Raw genomic sequence first — 20782 nt, 5'->3', positions numbered from 1 at the left:
CGCGAGAGTTACTGGGTTCGATTCCCGGTCAGGATACACAATACTCATGTGTTTTTCTCAAAGCCTGGGTGTTTGTGATTGTTCAAAATTACTAACAACCACATTGTACGAAAAAGCAAGGACATGGTTATTAATAATTCTAAAAAAAAATAATTATATATTATGTAATTCCAATTTTTTGAATATACTGGAAGTACGCAAAAATTGAGTTTGACAGACAAACGAAACAGGAAAATATTGCATTGTTAGGTTATATATTTTTTTTCTGTATTATTATACTGTAGAAATGTGTACCAAAATTTTAAACGCATAAGATAAATCAGATTTCTTTGATGTCTTGATGAAAATATTATGTATCGTCGAAGTATGATGACACCTAGTAATGAATTATATTCACAAAATGGCACCGTAAAGGGAGCAATGAAAGGCTTTAACAAAATATTATGGAAAAGGCGAAAGCTTTTTTACGAATAATGGTCGTTACACTGGATCAAACGCATATTAAAAAAACTTTCATTTTGCCATTCATGGGGCGAAACTCACGATCTACGTAATTGTAGAGGTAATGGATGAAAAATATTACGAACATCGGCCGTTTTTGGTTAGAATGTACGTAGAATCCTAAATGATAAATCTTCAAAAACGTTCATATTACCAACCCAAACGAACCCTGTGTAAATTATATCACAGCCTTCGGGCTCGAAACTGTTTTTCTTCAACCCTCGAGGGACGAAGAAGAGAAAGTGAATGGGTTGGAATGAAAAACGAGAAATGTTGACCTCCATTACGTGCCGCCACTAAAAACGTAACTTCGCGGAAGTTATTCGGGACATTACGAGACTTCACGAAGGATACTTCGCATTCTATTCACAATTGACCGCGTCTTCATAAAGATGAGATTTGTGTGAGGATTTGTTGAAATATTGCAAAAACTTTCATGGGGACATTCATTCAATTGAAAGTAATTTTGTATGCGAAAAAATCAATCATTATAATATGATTTGAAAGTAGGTATCTACCAAATTATATTAACCATTTAAAAAATGTTAATAATATATACTAATATATATTTTCTTATATATTCTGAATAATATGTCACTACCGCTGGATAAAATAAATGTAGTCATACAATGGTACCCAAGGGGCAACTGTCGACCACGAGGACTCCCTAAAACTAGTTAGACGAATTACTCATTAAAATCTATGGATCTACGTGGCAGAGAAGTGTGGCAGGAGCTAAGGGAGGCCTTTATCCAGCAGTGGATCGACCCTCGCTGATAATCATGATGACTTATGTTTTTTATTCAGTAATTATTCACAAGATTAATAATTATTGATAATACAATATCAAATCATGCGAATTATTCGTGGAATAAAATAAATCATTTCTTAAATTATTATCAAGTGCAAGTACGTACTAAAAATTGGAGTGATCCTGGCGTCGGTTAGTAATTAGGGCATTTAATGCAATACCTTAATTTAAAACACACAAATCAATAGCCAATATTACGTTATTATTGATACTCATTTCATGTAAGAAGGTTGTTTCTCGTAGGTATATCTGAGGTGTTTCAAATATGTATATATATTATATATGTTTTAATTTACGGATTAACATTAGTTATTATCAATCGATGATGGACGAGCGGTAACGGGTTAAAATATCGTGGGTTTCGGGTTCGAATCCCAGATCTAGCAAATTCACATGCTGTTCTTTCAGTATTTATTTAAATACAGCGTATGCACCTAATAGGTTGAGCAAGCAGCTGACATCAATTTTGCGTAAAAGCAAAAATGGCCGTATCGATATTATCTTTTACCTTTTCAACCTTAAAACAATGATTTTGCATATTTTTAACGCTACAAGTTAAATAAACAAATACAACTCTGGCTAATTTTTTGACCATTAGCACCCGTTGTAGGCTAGTTACAACACAGGGGCCATTTTTAAATGTCACTCTTTGCGCGGGAAACTAACCAAAGTGAGGAAAGGTCAATGGGTCGTTCGACAAATGGCGGCAGGGCTATTTCCATTATGAGAAGTAAATTCTAGGGTCCAGTTGAAATAGTCCGCCTTTATGACACGGTGACACGATGTTTTTAGGGAGAATGAAAGGGCTGGGAACATAACAAATGAAATAGAAAATATACAATATTCTATTACAACAATATTGAAATATAAGGGTAGAATGTGATGAATAAATATAAAGGTGCAACGTACACTGGAAATCGAGGCGACATCAACATAGCCATACATCATAACTACTTGCTGTGTTGCAAGTCCCTCCCGCGCACGCAATCATCACAATGATGTAACGCGACCTCCTGTGAAGAGGACGCGCTATAAAATAGTATGGACTCTTTGCGACATTCATCCTGTTATTACTGTGTGTTTCCAAATATGTTTTATGCGAAAGCAGATTTTATTTCAACCAGAAATATTTTGAGGTCACTGTATGTAGAGTTACATTAAGGCTATACTTCAGCTAAGGCACGGTCTAAAAAGATCGTAAGTATGCGACGCGCGGATTGTGCAAATGACACGTACCGAACAAAACATAATTTGTCCATTTAATGTTATGTTTATTGTTGTATTAGTAATAATAATAATAATAATAATATATTCATTGACATGTTTTCTTTTTCGAGTACATGCTTAACGTTTTTTAGTAATCTTTACATGATATAAGAATATATTCCTCCGACGCCATCACAAAACAAATTAACGTGCTCACACCTCGACTACCGTTCTCCGATAGGTGAGTGCGAAATTTCGTCCCTCCTATTGTTGAAAATTATTTGCCGTTTCACTTATGTATGCTCTTAAGTTATATATTATTGTGTTTTGTGAATGCCAGCAAAATAACGTCGAGTGTTTATATGTGCGATCCGCTAAGTCGCACCAAACATCCATAATATGGCCAAAGACATGAGATTGACGAATTAGTTAATAATAGAAATACATCATACTTACAGTGACATTCAAACAGTGGATGGAGCTTTGAGGAAAGCAATGAATTACATTCATAATTAATATTTGAAATATCTTTATACTGGCATTACTACAATCTATAAATTTCTTGATGAATTTTCAATAGATTACACATTTAATATAAAATGTTTTTCATCTGTTAAACCTTATATAATATTTGTAATACCTTTGCATATTTATTAATAAACTTTAAGTTGGGTGTTGTTCAATTAATAAAAATTATAATTTTGACAAAGCTCCAGCTTATATATTGTATTTTTATTGTAAAAGATTAAACTCTGCGTAAAAAATACTATGCAAAAACACATAAACAACAGGAATTTTGACATCATATTAACTCACCGGATATCAGAAAAATCTAATATTCCTTCTCTGGTCACCCTTATGATGTAAGATAGGGTTCGTAACAAATGGCCGTCATTCATTTGAGGCGGTCCAAAACATCCGAAACATCCGGCGGAAATGGCCGTCAAACCGCCAGCCATTCCTTCTAGGGTGTGTCAGGGCTCGGGTTGTGGACAGGTCATCCGACACGGAACATCAGTTCATGACATCAACATTACGATCATTCCAGTAATAATAATAAATTAATATACTAACAGAAATAATGGGTGGCTACAAAAAAATACATTATTTTGGTTACACAATTTAAATTATTTTTTATTATATTTATGATTTTATTATTTTTTTTACTAAAAATATTGTTAATGCTTATCGAATTGCGTTATAATGTTGGCTATCGGTTTAAATATACTAAATTAAGGTAGGTATCAATTAATTCCATAATTACTAACCGACGTTGCGGATCACTCCATTATTTAGTTTTTATAACGTACTTATACTCGCTAATAACTTCTAAAACTATTTATTTTATTCAAATAATAAGACACCAAAAGCGCCGAATGCTTCGTATTTCTTGAACGGAGCACGGGACGAACCAGTCAATCATCCAAAAACTGCAGATAAAGGTACGGCTCTCGACAATATGTCTGAGATGAATTATGCAGTTTTTTTGGACATATTGTCAGACGCGGACCGGACAACCTGGAGAGACTAGTGGTTTTGGGTGGTCTTCATGGAAAGCGAAGCAGAGGAAGAGCGCCTGCGCGCTGGAGCGCTCAAATGAAAGAGCTGACTGGGGGCACCAACTATTCTACCCTGAGAGAAGCAGATGATCGAGAAGGATGGAAAGTCTTGGTCGCTCAAAGGATGACGAAATTTAAATGTGGTCACGATCCTCAGCCATGAGTGTCTGACCAAGAAGAAGACACAAGATTTTCAAAATGTCACATTCTATATACTGAAATACACAATTTGAAAACATCTTATGCATATAGTGATAGGTATGGGTTTACGTAGTGTGTTGATTTATACTTCCCCACTTATTAAAAACACGGATTCAGGGACATTGTAAGTATATTTTGCTTGACAAGTAGTAACACTTAATTATTATTAACATTTTTAAATGCACGCTTTGGCGCAAAAAAGTGGCGACGTTCAAGGCTCAAGGGTAGATTACCAACTAACCGTACCTACTCTCGACCCTTCGTTCGCCCAGAAACAGATAACTTTATTTTTATTTGTTACGCTGTGCATACTGGTCTAGCCTTGACTCATTTACAATTACAATAATATCATTATATTCCCAACTCTTGTCGATTGGAGGATTTTTGATGGGGGATTTAGGCATTATGATATTTGGTATCAATAGGTAGGTACACACTAGAAATAATCGTTTTAAAGAAAAAATACGACACCCAACAGGACTTGAAACTGAATCTGCTAGATTCGCGCCAGTATGCTTTCGTAATTATTAGCAAGTATAAGTATGATCATTGAATTGTGAAATATTTATTGTTACTTCATTTGACATTATTATTATTATGAATACTTTTTTATTACCTATCACCAGAGAGTTTAACGTTATTGCTGTGTCAGTCTACAGACTCTAAAGTGGAAAATTCTCACAATTCTTTCGATATTTTGGACTGGACATGGTAAATTAATTCTCTTGCAATATATTATTAATATTATTTTGAAAATTTTAAGATACTTTTCCAACAGATCCCTCTAAACCAGTGGTATAATAGATGTTATACAATATCTGCATTAATTTTTCTGCAGGAGACCCAAAACATAATTCATTTTATTTCACTAATTATTCTACTTAATAAAAGTTCAATATTTTTTTTAAATTCTTAGAGTTTGATGGCTTTTGTTTCCAGAAAAATCTCCACTTTTCAACTTCAATAGTAGCTAAAGTATTTACAAAAATTTAAACCATAAAAACACAAATATATGAATGTATAAACCGATTTTGTCATAAGAATTATCAACCAGACTGGCAACGACTTAAGCTCAGTAATGAATTTATGTCTAAATACCAGTATTATTTTTTTATATATAAATAATCATGCCCTTGCTTTTCTGTACAAACTGGTTGGGACGGTTATTTGCATTGATGTGTAAAAAGGTGTAAATTGAGGCACAATGACTGTTGTCCATGTAACAGCTACAGATCTCAAACTGTGTGGCATGTCATCAATGACTGCCTTATGCTAGAAAAGGAGCGATGGACGCTCAAGACTCTATATATACAGTATAACCATGAAATTGACGTCTAAAAATCTAACAAAATACTAAACAACAAAACAACACAAGAACACTACACAAAATATTTAATTCTGGCTATAAAGGAAATAAAAGATATAAATGGAGAAAGATAGTTAACTATAGATCTACCATCATAAATTGGCATTTCAGCGAGGGCGCTAGTATGACATTGAGAATATTACCATAACTAACAAAAAATGGTAATTTATAATTTTTTATTGGTAGTAGATTTCTGTACAAATATTATGCAATCCATAATTCGAGAAACATGTTGTAAAATTAAATGGCATTTGTAACAAATTTATCCTCGATAGACAATTTTAGTTTCAAATTCGACCGGCTGCCAACTTACGATGGTAGATCTTTAAATACCAATATTGTGGTGTCATATTTATTGAAATTATGAAATTAAAACATTTACGAGGTCTATAGGAGTCGTCGATGTGAGGGTCGATGGTGTTGTAGATGAAAGACGATCGTAGTTATTCGTGATGATGGAGGAGTGAGAGTTTATTTATGGTTACATAAGTACAAGGGTACAATAATATAAATAAACTGACAGTACATAAACTGAGATAGTAACGGACCAGGTACTTAGATTCGAGTGACATGTCCGATGAATTATTATTCACTATTTATACAAGCAAAATAATATCTACCCATTATGATTTAGGAAATCAAAAAGGAAACAAAAATAACCTAATTTGACACTACTGAAATGCATATTAAAGAATTTGTAATAATTGAGGTACAGTATTTAATATTGCCGATCAATCCGCCGACACAGGTAATGAGTTGTTTATCGCCATAGGTCTATACTAAATTTTGAATCTAAATGTTCTAAAAGTGTGTAATATAGTGGCCAGGGACTATTAATTATATGAAAGCTGATATATTATTAAATCGACTGTTCCCATTTAGGCCGCTCGCCTACGTCAATAGATGCTGTTACCGAATATGAAATGTTGTTTGTACTGGCGGAGTGATGGTTATGATATGAGAGGATTATATTCGGGCGGGCGTAAACGTCCGACGAAAACTTTTTCGGGGATAAAACAACTAGTCGGATTAGGAAGATGTCTAGAACAGCGAGAAACATGTGGGCTGACACACAAATTGCATACTTCACAACAATATTACTAATAATAGATTCCATAAATAAGTTTTGTAATAATATATATTCAGGCATGTCAAACTTCAAGTAAGCTGAGATCTAATATCTAATATCAAAACTGGCAATGATCTAATACGGATGAAAAGCCACCCGCTGAAGCCGAATTTAGACCAAACGAGCGAATGTTTGTTCTTCCCCCACTCCAGTGAAATTTTCTTGACGTAAACGCGTTTTGTTGAGCGAACATAAGAATTTCGCTGGAGTGGGGGAAGAACAAACATTCGCTCGCTTGGTCTAAATGCGGCTTTATACACTTGACTATGAAGGCTGCCTATATATTGCACTATTATTATTATTATTATCATTATTATTAATATTATTATTATTGTTATTTAGGATACTTAGATGAATAATCACACGTATTTGTAAATATCCGTGGATGCATAATATGTACGTAGGTGGCCAACTAATATTGTCAAAATATACTCGCATCTTATATATAATTATTCATCTTTGCTTACGTATCATCATCAGCCTTTATCTATGTTTTGTACCTCTTGGGTACCACTGGATGACTAGATTGCTCTAACAATTATCCCTTCTTCGAGTTATATGTCCAGCCCATTTCCATTTGAGGCCTTTAGCGAACGAACAGAACTATATTTTTTTATAGCTACCAATTCAACCTCATTCTAAAAATCATTGATTTGACACATTTTCTAATTTTTAATCTCTTAGATTATTTACTATTTTATTCCTAAACTGAGCATATGTGCTCCACATAGTGGATGTTTGGAGGTTATGTTAACGAATAATCTTTCCTACCTATTTGACCAATAATTCTAATAATATTTTCTGACACGTTCATTTCAATTTAATTACATCACTGAGAGCTTTTACTTGATTTGCACATTTTCTTTTACAGAAAATGTAAGTGACTAATTTAGAAAACGCATAAGAGAGTATTGTAAAATCCCGTAGTTAACTTCGTCGCAATTAGATATGACACGTATAGCATAGTGATCAATATACATAGGTGCAAATCCCGGGGACGCAGATTTGAATTCTACCAGGCGTATTAAATGTTTTCAAATTATTTATGTTTAATAAAAGAATATTATATTCTTGAATAGTGTGAATTGTTCGATGAATAAAAAAATATTAGCAAGTGCACGTGCGTTATAACTAAAATTTGGGGAGATCCTGACACCGGTTAGTAATAATTAAGAATTGTATTTAAAATAAAATTAACAAAATTAGATGGAACGCATTGGTAAAATATTTCAAATAATTATAGTTAGCTTATACTTTGTATTTTCAAACTATTTTAAAAAAATGTTTAAATATTTGAACAAAACCTTAAAAAGATGTTAGGTATCTTATAATTTAAATTTCATTGCAAAATTTTTATATTACATTTTTTTATGAAACGTCGTACAATAATGTTACTTTTGTTTCACTCCAAATATTTTTTAAATTCGAATGCATCTGTCATATAATTTTCAAATTTAGTGTCAGATATGAAATTGAAATTACATTGTATGTTGCTATAAAATGTAAAAATGCATCGTTAGTATCTACATTTTTGAGCACCGAATGTAAATTTGCTTGCAATTCCACCATTTTATATTTAATTTTGAATATTATATTAAACTTGTGATATAATCAGTGATGGATTTAGGGACTTAGAGGCTTGAAACACTGACTAATTTTGAGGCCCTCTGAGATAAAAAATAAATAAAAATCATAAATTATTGAATAAATTAAGAGGTTTCTCATTTTGAAAAAGGCTCTCATTGATACCTACTTTTTTGAAGCGATTTTCTTATGCTTTGGCTGATACGTTATAAATGCAATTTATGAGAAATATGCATATTTTTAAGATTTACTTTGAACTGTTTCGATGCCCCCTTTTAAATCATCTGACGAATCGATTGCGTTAAAAAACATTGCCACTGAATATAGTTAGGTATATGCAGGGAACATAGAATTAATGGAAACTGAAATACCTAACTGGTATGGAGTAACAGGAAACCGATCTAGGGTGTGGAAGAATAGAGATAAACTTAAACACGTGTCAAGAATACGTCATTCTAAGCTTGTCCTTCGTAGAATATATGTTTTATAACTTTGTACTTTTTGGACTTTTTACTTCACTGATACGCCTCTTTGCCTGATTACCTCGCATAAAATTAGATCAAATAATATGATATCCACTTATATAAATATATCTATTAATAAATAAATATTAAAAATTATATTTATAGAATATTTTATATCATTTTAATCCTAGAGCCAAAGTGCAAAGTTATAAAACATATACTCTAACGACGCTCATTAAATGTTGGTGTATTTTAAGGTTGCAACACACAATTATTACACGTTTATAATGTGTGTTTCATTTCCGTAGGATACTCACACATTCAAAACCCTGCTTTGAAATGAAGTGTATATGGGTATAGCCCATCTGAATTCTATTTATTAATCTGTTCTGTGGGTTAATATTTAAATAGAAATTACAGACGACTACCAGAAATGTCTACGGAGCCTGGCGTGTCTCCTAGTAATAAAATATTATTATTGAATATCATTATTAGCATTATGGTCTGGATTTTGGTAAGTCAGTTGCTCGTTGATATAATAATATGATAAATAAGACAACGTTTTCTTTCGAGTCGCGTATTATTTTATTACCCCAAATGGGAATTTCATTTATAAATGGAAAGCTTTACAAATTGTAATATAAAGCTGACCTAAAACCCTAATAAAATGTATGCGGGGAAGAAAGAAAATTTATTCGATCAAAAAGCACGTAACAAATTTGATTCGATTGAAAATTTTATTTTCTTTGAGCGCTTGCATAATGTAAAAAACAGACAATTTTTCGCAATAAAAGGTATATTTTCTCTGTGTCTTGAACCATAAAAACCATTTTCTACGACGAGTGCCGTCGCCTTTGGGTGTGTACTCATCCAAGTATTTTTTATTATTAAATCTGAGTTCATAGAACTTCACCGATTTGATAAATATACTTTTTATCATTTCTGTTTATGTTGTGCTCGTACTTAGAATATATCAACTCACAAACAAAGTAAAATACCAATTTTAATATAAATATTACATTTACAAATTATTATTTAAATTAAATAAATCTGATCATGTATTCATTATTAAAACGCGGAGAGACCACAAAATAAACCAATAGGTAAACCCATGGCCCCCACAAGGGTAGCTGACATGACTCTAGCCTTGGGACCCGGGCTTAGGAGTAGCCCGGCGTAGCAGGTCGACCAGTTAAGTGAGATAAACACACAAATTTGCTTTAACAATAAAAAATAAAAAAAGTCGCCTGAGGTGCTATTCGACAAGTAGAATTTTATTTTATAATATTACTTTTAGTGTGTTTTTTAATTAATAAAAAATGATATCCAATATGGTGAAGGGTCGCATGTTACTTGGCTATCACAAAAGGGGGTCGCGATCAGACCTCTATAATAGCAGATTTATTTAAAAATACCAAAAATCGTTAAAAATACACGGAATAGGTACCCTTTATTTTACACGGAAGTTCCGCGGAATACCATTTGGGAAACACTACTGTAGAGCATTACACTGCCCTTAACCTTAGCGATAGGTAAGGGGGCTTGCCAAATATCGTGGTCTGGGGGCCCGCTTCAGGATGTGGGTGCCATGGGAAAAGCTATAGACAAGAGTACGCAATGTGTTAAGGGTAGCAAAACTGATTAAATGACAATGAAACGGAATAATAAAGTGCCCACCACCACCCGTCATATATGCACAACCGTGGATATGCACGGCCGCTTTCTATGACGCTTTAAACGTGTCTGAAAGAAGTGATTTTAAGTGCTCATTCCGTCCCGAGACGGAGCCGCACGGGACTGATGCTGCAACCATGCACCGTAGTGCTTAAAGAAGAAAGTTAAGAAAGATTTTTTTTTTTGTTTGGACTGGCTCTGCTGTGCGCTTTGTGTCCCCGCTTACTGAGTGTCACAAATTGAAATGGATAATGTCACTCGGCGACCAAGGAGCACTAAACAATCACAGGAACACGCTGAATCGACGAATTTATCAAATTCGGTGGATTTAAATTGCACCACCCAACTACGGACTGAAAATATTGAATGGTGCTAAAGAAGGCTTTCATCCAGTAGTGGCTTAACCCTGGTTGGTGATAATGTTTTACAAATATATCCATTCGGTATAATGGAACGTTTCATTTATAACGACGTGTACCGTTTATAACGAATGGTTTTGCCCTGTAGTAATTACGCTTTGGTGTATTTTGAGCATAGCCCCCACATCCTGAAGCGGGTCCCCAGGCTAGGATGTTTGGCGGGCCCCTCTAACTATCACTAAGAGTAAAGGCAGTGTGACGCGCTACAGTAGCGTTTTCCATTGTGTACGCGGTAAAATTAAGGTGTATTTATAGCGATTTTTTGTATTTTTAATATGTGTATCCATTTGAATTATGGCGTTGTCAATTATCAGCACATGGTTAAAAATTGCATCGTAAAATCAAATATTTTAATTAATAATAATTATTCAACTTTTTTTACTATTACAGCAAATTTGTGGTTTGTGTTTATCTCACTTATCGGTCGACTCGTCACGCCGGGCCCTTCCTGAGCCCGGGACCCTAGGCTAGAGTCCTGACTTCCCTTGTGGGGGCAATAATTTTGAGGTTCAAAAACACCATTTTAAAATACGTAATAGATTTATGTTTATAAAACTTTTGATGTTAGATGTTTTGTCCATATTTTTCACGCATGTTTTTAAAGCGACTGTGTAATAACAACAACCTTTATAAAAATATTTTACACACATTTCCAAAACTAAATTTAATAACATATTATACCGAAAATGACAATGTACCTTTTGTAAAATAATCCAAGCGATGAAAAGGTTTAGTGAGTCATTTTATTAGTTTCTGAAAAGTCTAGACATGATAACTCTGCGCATACGTGATTTTTTTTTGTCACAATTTTTTCTCTACTTCAATTCAAGTTTATAATATTTTATTTGAATTTCCCCTTGAGCGATTCTCCACGGGCTACGTTCATAAATGAAAACACGGGCACAATACGGTTTTCTTTACCCACGGATATATTATTTTTTTTACTCAGAATCACGTGTGCCCTACGCAATATTTTCCAATAAAGATATATTCCACATTTGAAATCATATTAAATGTTTACACTACCGGAAAATTATCGTCGAAACATCACTTGAATACATTGTATTTTTTACATATTTTTATACGACTTTTGAATATAAAATTAATATAATTGGTGGCGCTTTTTAGCAGTGGACTGTAATTTGAAGGTGATGCTGGTGGATTGGTGGATTACGGATCTGGGGGGGGGGGGTTTACACAGGAATTTGCTGTTCACACATTCACGCACTGGTAAACGGACGGTTCACTTTGGATGGATGATATATTATGAGGTTGATGAATGATGGACAATATAGACGCGACGTTCACTCAAACCGTAACAGATTTATTGCAACAAAGTTCGAAAATATATGTTTTGAGTCACTCGGTAGTTAACGCGGTACGGCAATACGCACCCGTTCGTTGTATTGAGCTAACTGAATGTTATTCGCAATCACGGTCGTCTTATGACCCGTAATTGCTCGTCGTCTGTTCTTGTGACAATAATAAATATGGATGTGAGGTAGGTTAGGGAAGAAGGAATGACAGCCACCATATTTGGCGCAACCAATAACGTTGTTTTTGTTAATTTAAATACATAAGTACTTATATATTAATAAATAAATCAACATCGTGCAGTGCCGGATAGTGTAGGTAATATAATAATTTTATTGTGGAATAATTATGAACTAATGAAACTTAACTTTTGAAATGTTTGATATTTCAAATGAGTGTTAATAGTAATTTATATAGTATTTTATGCACACTTTAAAAAATAAATATTGTGCCATCGAGGGTTCAAAAATTAGCACCTCGTTAAGAAACCAAGTCATTAAAACGGCAAAAGGGTTTGAAAGGGGTGACTTTTAATTATCATAAAAAAGTTTTATCATTTTTAATTTTGTCTACGTCGCAACAAATTAATTGCAAACCCTCTTTGTAATTAAGCAATTAATGCTAATTCAAAAATGCTTTGATATTTTATTAAAGTAACGCCATTAATATTTTGTATAATGGCAAAAGTTATTATTATGTAAAGAAAGTCAACATTTTCATTAGCGTCATGTCTAACCGCATTCATATTTTCTTCTTCTTTTCTCTTCATGTCATCTTCTATTGAAGGCAGTGGCGAAGGGTGAAGGTAGGTTGTTAAAATCCGACGTAAATAGTGCACACCAAACTTTATCAGTCATACTTATTAGTTTTCATTGAATTAAGTATACAATTATTTGCAGATGGTGCTGGTTAGTTTTTAAAATTCTTTATTAATAATAATTAAATGTGCTTGCTAAATGTATTAATAGTGAGTATGTAATGTATTTTCTACGAGTTTTTACAAACACTTCAAATTTTCAAAATTAATTGCAATACTTGCTTTTCTACTTTGTAAGTAATAAGTTTTTCACGTTCATTTGCTGTATTAATTTGTTGGGTATATAAACGAGAATTAATCGTAGTCACTTTCAGTGTGGTTTAACCATTGGTGAGTGCCCGTAATGCATGTGCCTGAATATACCGAAAGGCGAAACCCAAGTTGCATAAAACTACTAAAAATAGAATATTACAACACTTTAATCAATTAGAATAAATTCCATCAGGTATCCTCGGTCGATAGTATCAATTTTAAATTTGTAGGTATAATACATTTTATTAATTGAGTTAGCATTTACTTGGAAGAATTCTATTTTAAAAGAAATGAAAATATAATTAATATTAAATTCTACAGGGTTTTTAAAAAGGTTTGTCGATAGCTATTTCGGTTGTAACACCATTATCAAGACTATTCAGATAGGCCGTTTGCCTTTGCTTAAATACTATACGCATAGATAGAGACAAAATACATTTTCTTATTCGTTCAAACAATATTATGGCTTTATATACTTATTATTAATTGTAATATTATTAATACTTTGAAAACCCTAAGTGGGTTTTTAATGGATATCAAAAATGTATTCTGTCTCTATCTATGCGTATAGTATTTAAGCAAAGGCAAACGGCCTATCTGAATAGTCTTGATAATGGTGTTACAACCGAAATAGCTATCGACTAACCTTTTTAAAAAACCTGTAGAATTTAATATTAATTATATTTTCATTTCTTTTATAATACATTTTGTTAAGACAAATTATTTTTTCACAAGTTATTACAATATTTACTATCAGAACAAAACTATTAGTGTTTCTGACATTATGATATTCCGTTTTAGTGTACTATTTCGTTTTTTGATTAACAAACTTTCGTTATTACTTTGAGGCATTAGGTTACATTATTAAGATAAAATATTTGGGGCACATTCATGAATCTCAAGTTCATAAATTACGAATAAAGTCGTATACCATACCCAACAGTCGTAAAGAGAACATTCAGCATTTAAGATTTAACGATAAAGTGACGCATACATAGCGCCCCATTTGAGTAAAATACAATAAATAACTTGAAGCACATTACATGTTTATGCATACATTAAAGGTTTATATTGAGATTTGTCAGCAGAGAGTTGAAGTTTTGATGGGCCTCTTTCGAAGCATAGTGGTTGTCAAACTACATACAATGAGCTGTGGGAACATTAGTGACATCCCTAGGCAAAGTGCTAAAACTGACTTCGCATTCGTCCCCTTTTCATTTTTAGTCTCAAATTGTTTGAAAATTTATTCGGTACCTACCTACCTATTTATTTTTGGCTATCTTAAGCGCCGGCTAGATGCTCATGCTTTACCACAAGCTTACCTGTGCAAATTGGTATCGGGAAGCCCGTGTGTATGGATGGGAAAACTGTAGCTCGCGCAAACCAAAAAACGCTGTAAAAGTGTTCCACATTTTGCACAAACTATACTGCACGGGCAAGTTGCTGCCGTCTAGCCGGCGCTTTAAACAGACAAGTGCAACAAAAATCTTTAAAAAATAAATACATTAGGTACACATCATATCAACTGATGATTAGAGCATTTCCACGAAATTTAGTATCATATATCGGCATGTTTAGGTATATACGTAACAGTGGCAAAGACTCCATACTAGGCGATTATTTAAAGCCTACCTTCTTAAGAAAATTATTTTTTAATTGCATATTGACATATTTATATACTTAATCACTTCATTATTTTATGTTATATAAAAATAATTTATTTTGCCAACGAGATCGCATATGTAGGAATGTATTACAGTATTACACAGTTTACAAAACAACTGCAAATGTATTAAAAAAACCACAACGCGCCGCGCCGTAAATTAAATAATAAATGCCGTGACTTCTCGACGTAAATAAATTTCCGATTATGTTTGGAATAATTCTGAATTTTTTTTGTATGGAATTTACGTCTCGTAACCTCAGCAAGTCTGCTGATTTGTACGAAATGGGGCAAGCTCCTTTCGCAGAGCCTAAAACATTCGCGCATAATATTGTTGTCACGACTGCGCACTTTGTCCAAAATCATTAATAATTTGATAATTAAAAAAATAATTTCAACGGCGTTTAATCGAATATTAATAAATAAGTAAGTATAGATTGTTTTTAAAAATAAAAATAAATTTTATCTAATGATTTTTGATGGGTATACATGTTTTGAAAAATACGTAATTTAAATACATCGCTCATTTTTATGTCGTCAATGAGTTTTTGAAGTTTCATTGAATTAGTGTGTCGTTATCATTTATTAGTGTGTACCTATTCATTAGTAGTAAATATCGTACTATTCTCGTAAGTATACCTGACAAGTGTGCTCTTTTTATCATATCTCCAAAGCCTACCTCTTTCCAAAAGTCACCCTTCGCCACTGATACGTAAAGATATGATGAGATGATAGATTTAGAGGTTCTCTTAAAGAAATTTAACCGCCATTTTCGGACGATGTCGACACGTTCAAATGAAGCAACCGCATCAAATCGTCTGCTTCATAGAAAACCTCTACTGCGTTCGTTGTAATATTCTCATTTTCCGCCCCTAATCTACGCATTACCTGCCTACCCATACGAATCATCACTGGGCGATATATGTACTGAAACATATGTACAGAAGCGGTTCAAGTGAGATGATGAAGACAATGTACATAGGTCTTTACTTTACTTTAACATAGTAGGTATAATTGTAAATTATCTTATTTAAATATCTACTTGGGACTAAGCAGTGTTTTCTATAAAGCGTTTCAATATAATAAAAGCTTTAGGACCACTACTCTAGCAAAAGCTTACGCACTTGCGTATAATAATTAATGCCAGAGTCAACCTTATTGTGTTAATTCATCACAAAAGTGTATAATAAAAGCTTCCATGGAAACACCCTAAAGACAGAAATAATACACGTCTGTGGAAAGCGTAGTCACTTCAGAAACAGCATTCTACAGAGATTTATAGTTTCACATAATATTTTGAAGACTTGTTACTAGTGTTGTAGCTTGTAATTAAAATTTTCAACACAAACGTAGTTGGAAGCTCAAAACTAGACACATCAAATTGTGTATCACCTCAGCTTAATAATATATTCACCATGTATGCTTTCACGAAGTTTAGTTAATTTTTACTATTTAATAATCCTTAGATAAAGGCCATAGTCATTGAATAAATTAAACATTTTTGTTTTTTTTTGTTTTTGTGACATTTATGTTTTACTTTTAAAAATATCGGTTATGTCAGGTATGTAAAACTAGGCCGACAAATGTATATATCACCTCAGTTTCGTGTGACAATCGATTATTATTGAAAAACGAACGTATATTTTTCTTCTTCTGATATTGTAACTCGTCTTTGCTAATTAAGCCATTGTGTAAGCTGACAGTTGATATCTCCATTCTTCAATATGTACTAAATAGGATATTTCTTAAATTATATTAGTCCCTATTAGCTCAAACCATAATATATATCTACATAATAAACTTTGAAACCTTATAACCAATTTAGCAACCAAATAGAAAATTTATAACCAAGAGAAAAAATATTTTTGAAAAAGGTAAGACACCCCGCAGGAATCGAACCTGCATCTCTCGGGTATCGTGACCACGCACTGTGCTATACTTAATTGCGACAACTTTAACTATTGACTTTTTTTTAAATATTCACTGAGGCGCTTTCCAAATTGAGCTACTATTGGCGATCGGCTTTCGTATTTTAAATTAAAGTAGGTATTACTTTAATTACTTACCGACGTCACGGATCACTCCAAGACTTTTTGTTGTAACTTACTTGAATGTTTAATTAATTATTTCTTTTATTCAACGAATAATTCACAAGATTTAATAATGTAACATTCTAATTAATTATTGAACATACATCCGTGACGTCGGTTAGTAATTAAAGTAATACCTACTTTGATTTAAAATACAAAAGCTGATCGCCAATAGTAACTCAATTTGGAAAGCACTTCAGTGAATATTAACAAAACATCATTATTTATTTTGAATTATTAGTTCAATAAAAAATACTTAGTTAATTATATCTTTTTGGATGTTACACTTACTGTTTGAGACTCCTGTACTATACGTAGCTTTATCAGACTGACTTTCAGAGTATGATTAAATTCTTCCTAACGTAGATCGGCCACCATCATAATGATTTTCTCTTTATAATTTGCTACACGGAATAGTTCGGTGACCGTTTTTATACCAATCACCGAGTCACAAAATGCGGCGTCGCAATAATCTTTCCTTGCATGCAAATTGGGGAATGCTGTACTTTTGTCCTCTCATAATGTGGCCGAGGTACTGCAGTTTTTGGGTTCTGACACTACGCAGAACTTCTTGATCTTGAAATTAATATTAATTATCACTCGGTCAATCCAAGGGGGATGCTTCTATATATCAAAAGCCTCAACTCTCTGTGACTTTTGCTGATTTAGCGTCCATACCAATCTTAATATGTATTTATTATTTATATCCAATTGACATTCATACAACACAACCTTTAGAATATTATTAATATAGAGGTAAATTCAAATACATGCCATTTTCGGGCCTCATGCAGGGGTTTATAATAATATACCCACCCCTCTTTTCCCAGTGTTCTTGAATAGGGGTTGACCTAATAGCCATGAACCAATAATCGTAAAAATACCTTTTTAGGATACTTTTACAACGTGGTGGTCACATTAATCCATTGAGATGCAAATATTCCTCTACGTGTACTTATTAGATATTTTCCCAATACTGATATTATTATTTTGTTTTGTCCCATTAATTAAACGATGAAAGTGTATTTTCATAAAGTTTAGATAATAATTTAGTAAATTAATACTTATAGATGATAGACCAAGGGTATTTGATGTCGTAATGATATCGAAAATCTAATGTATCTACTACGGGTTTTTACAAACACTTCAAATTTCTACGTACTAGTTTACTTAGTACGTAATAATTAATAATAATATTAATTGATTGTAATGATATATTTTATAATGTGAGTAGTTTTTTATAATCTTAATTATAAGAAAGTTAACTATAACGTATTCAATTAACTATTTATTTTATTCAACGAATAATTCACAAGATTTAAGAATGTACCATTCCGAGTGTCTTACTTTTTTTCGAAAAGATTTTTTCTATTGGCTATATTTTTTCATGAGTGTTTTAAGAATTATGTATAACGTTTTCAATTAAACGAACAAAAAAATGAATACGAGCAAATATATATATACGAGAAAATATATCATATTATTTGAATCACTAAATGTCGTTTTATTTGTTTAATATTTCGACGCAAACTTCTGACATTTCATTTGACGTGGCTATTCTAAAATCCATTTAATTCTAAATTTGAAAACATCAATAAAAAATATTATGTTGTTTTACCCATTCATTAATCTACTAATGAGAAAATGTGTCTCCAAATCGTAATTTTTATTTAAGGGGGAGAGGCATGCCAGCGGAGAACCTAGCGGAAAAATACGAAGCTTGGAATTTGAGATTTTTTTTTGATAATTTACAATTTCAACTATATTAATTAATAAATATGTATCTAAAAACATTAAAAAGATTTTTTATTTATTTTTTAATATAAAGATAAACTTACAATTGTAAAAAAATGTAATAAAATGTGAATTCGTTGCAGGGTCACATCTTATTATTACATTATATTTTATGGTCATATGTATTATTAAAATTTAGTTTATTAAGTTTTTAATTTTTCGTCATTTATATTTTTGATTAATTCGTCGTTTTAATATTTTTTATATTTATTTTAAAAAACATCGATTTTTATAAAAATATAAAATATGTATATAACTTGAAATCCTTTTTATTTATATCAAATTTTATTTTAGGTATGGTCTCAATATTGAAGCTCAAATTGATATAAATAAAAAGGATTTCAAGTTATACACATTTTTATTTTTATAAAAATTGATGTTTTTTTTAAATAAATATAAAAAATAATAAAACGATGAATTACTCAAAAATCTAAACGACCAACAATTGAAAACATAATATACTAAATTTTAATAATAAATATGACCATAAAATATAATGTAATAATTAGATGTGACCCTGCAACGAATTCAAATTTTATTACATTTTTTTACAATTGTAAGTTTATCTGTAAATAAAAAAAAAATCCTTTAAATGTTTACAGATACATATTAATTAATTAATACAGTTGAAATTGTAAATTATCAAAAAAAAATCTCAAATTGCAAGCTTTCTATTTTTCCGCTAAGTTCTCTGCTGGCGTGCCTCTCCCCCTTAAAGTAAAAATTTCAAAAATTTACAGAAAAGTAATTTTATTAACAATGACTATTTTTTATACAAAATATTTATCGTAAAAATGACGCTATAAAAATATTAATATTCCATGACACTCCAAAGTATATATTTAATAAACAAAACTCACCTGTGTAAATCGTATTGGGCACATATGAACTGCCATTTCCAGATATTTTCAACATAAATCTTCCATCAGCTGGCGTTCTTCCAGCCGTGTGTCCATCAGGAGCTCTATCACACCTCCTCGCCGCTGTGTTGTTGGCTGCCAGGAAGATCATGCAGCAGGCAAAGACCAGGTGGACGTTGCCCCTCATGATGATGAAACAGGGCTAAATTGCCCACTTCCAGAACTGCCAACTTTCTGGAAAAAAATATAGACTTTTAAATTTAGGTTCGGTACTTGATTTATTCAGATATAAATATTTCGATAAGAATTAAAGCAATTACAACTAACTAATGTTTATATCGCTTATTGACTATACCAATAGACACAATACGTTACGAACGGTGTTGAATGGCAAAACATCGAAATCATATGCTTTTTCGATATATTATAATAATAATGATCAATATTACTTAGCAACCAACAAAACTGGGACAGTAACTTCCATAAAACTACTTCAAATAATGATATATTCCAATTGCGTGAGGTGAGGGTTGTTTTATTAACTTAAAAAATAGAATCTAGTAAGGTTACTCTGTTTAAGTGTATATTATTGTTTCCTCTTCTCATAACCTTGTCTTCTGTTTAAATATTGTTAGCGTAAGTTTTTTTTTTAATTATTTTTATGTCATAATTGTCATATTGTATTCGCCTTGTAGTTATATTTTATCATGTTCACCAAATGTAAAATAAATTTTAATTTGAATTTAAAACTCTCATCTGATAATTTTAGGTTGGTAGTAATTTTATGGATTATATGATATATTATGATATATTCCATCTACGTGAGGATGGGTATAGGTGGACGTTATTTTATAAATTCTTAAAATAGGGTCTGCTTAACTCATCCGGTGTACTTCCTTGTACCTATATATTTTTTTTTGTATTTACACATTTATACTGTAGAATAACTTAATACTGATCTATCTCTTTTGTTGTGTACCTAATATTGTTTTAATAATATTTCCTTATTTCTAAATGTCATGTTGTGAACGTCTTAAACTTATAATTTGTAATGTCCACAATATGTAAAATAAATGAA

The 20782-nt window shown here is 32.0% G+C and overlaps 1 protein-coding gene across 1 annotated transcript in view; it reads right to left on the bottom strand.

Moving 5' to 3' along the window:
* The window catches only part of LOC147064276 (spondin-1-like), a 388697-nt gene that overhangs the window by 196588 nt on the left and 171327 nt on the right, over window positions 1–20782 (bottom strand). The window contains exon 3 of the mRNA XM_085958532.1: window positions 19705–19938. Within this exon, the coding sequence (XP_085814658.1) occupies window positions 19705–19891 (187 nt within the window). The 5' untranslated portion in view covers window positions 19892–19938. The remainder of the gene's footprint in view (window positions 1–19704; window positions 19939–20782) is intronic.

The sequence above is a fragment of the Rhyacophila brunnea genome, unplaced genomic scaffold, assembly GCF_057557595.1.
Source record: "Rhyacophila brunnea isolate RB1 unplaced genomic scaffold, BYU_Rbru_1.0 scaffold_8, whole genome shotgun sequence".
NCBI lineage: Eukaryota > Metazoa > Arthropoda > Insecta > Trichoptera > Rhyacophilidae > Rhyacophila > Rhyacophila brunnea.
The sequence above is the reverse complement of the archived record's forward strand: the minus strand, read 5'-3'. Positions and strand labels throughout refer to the sequence as shown.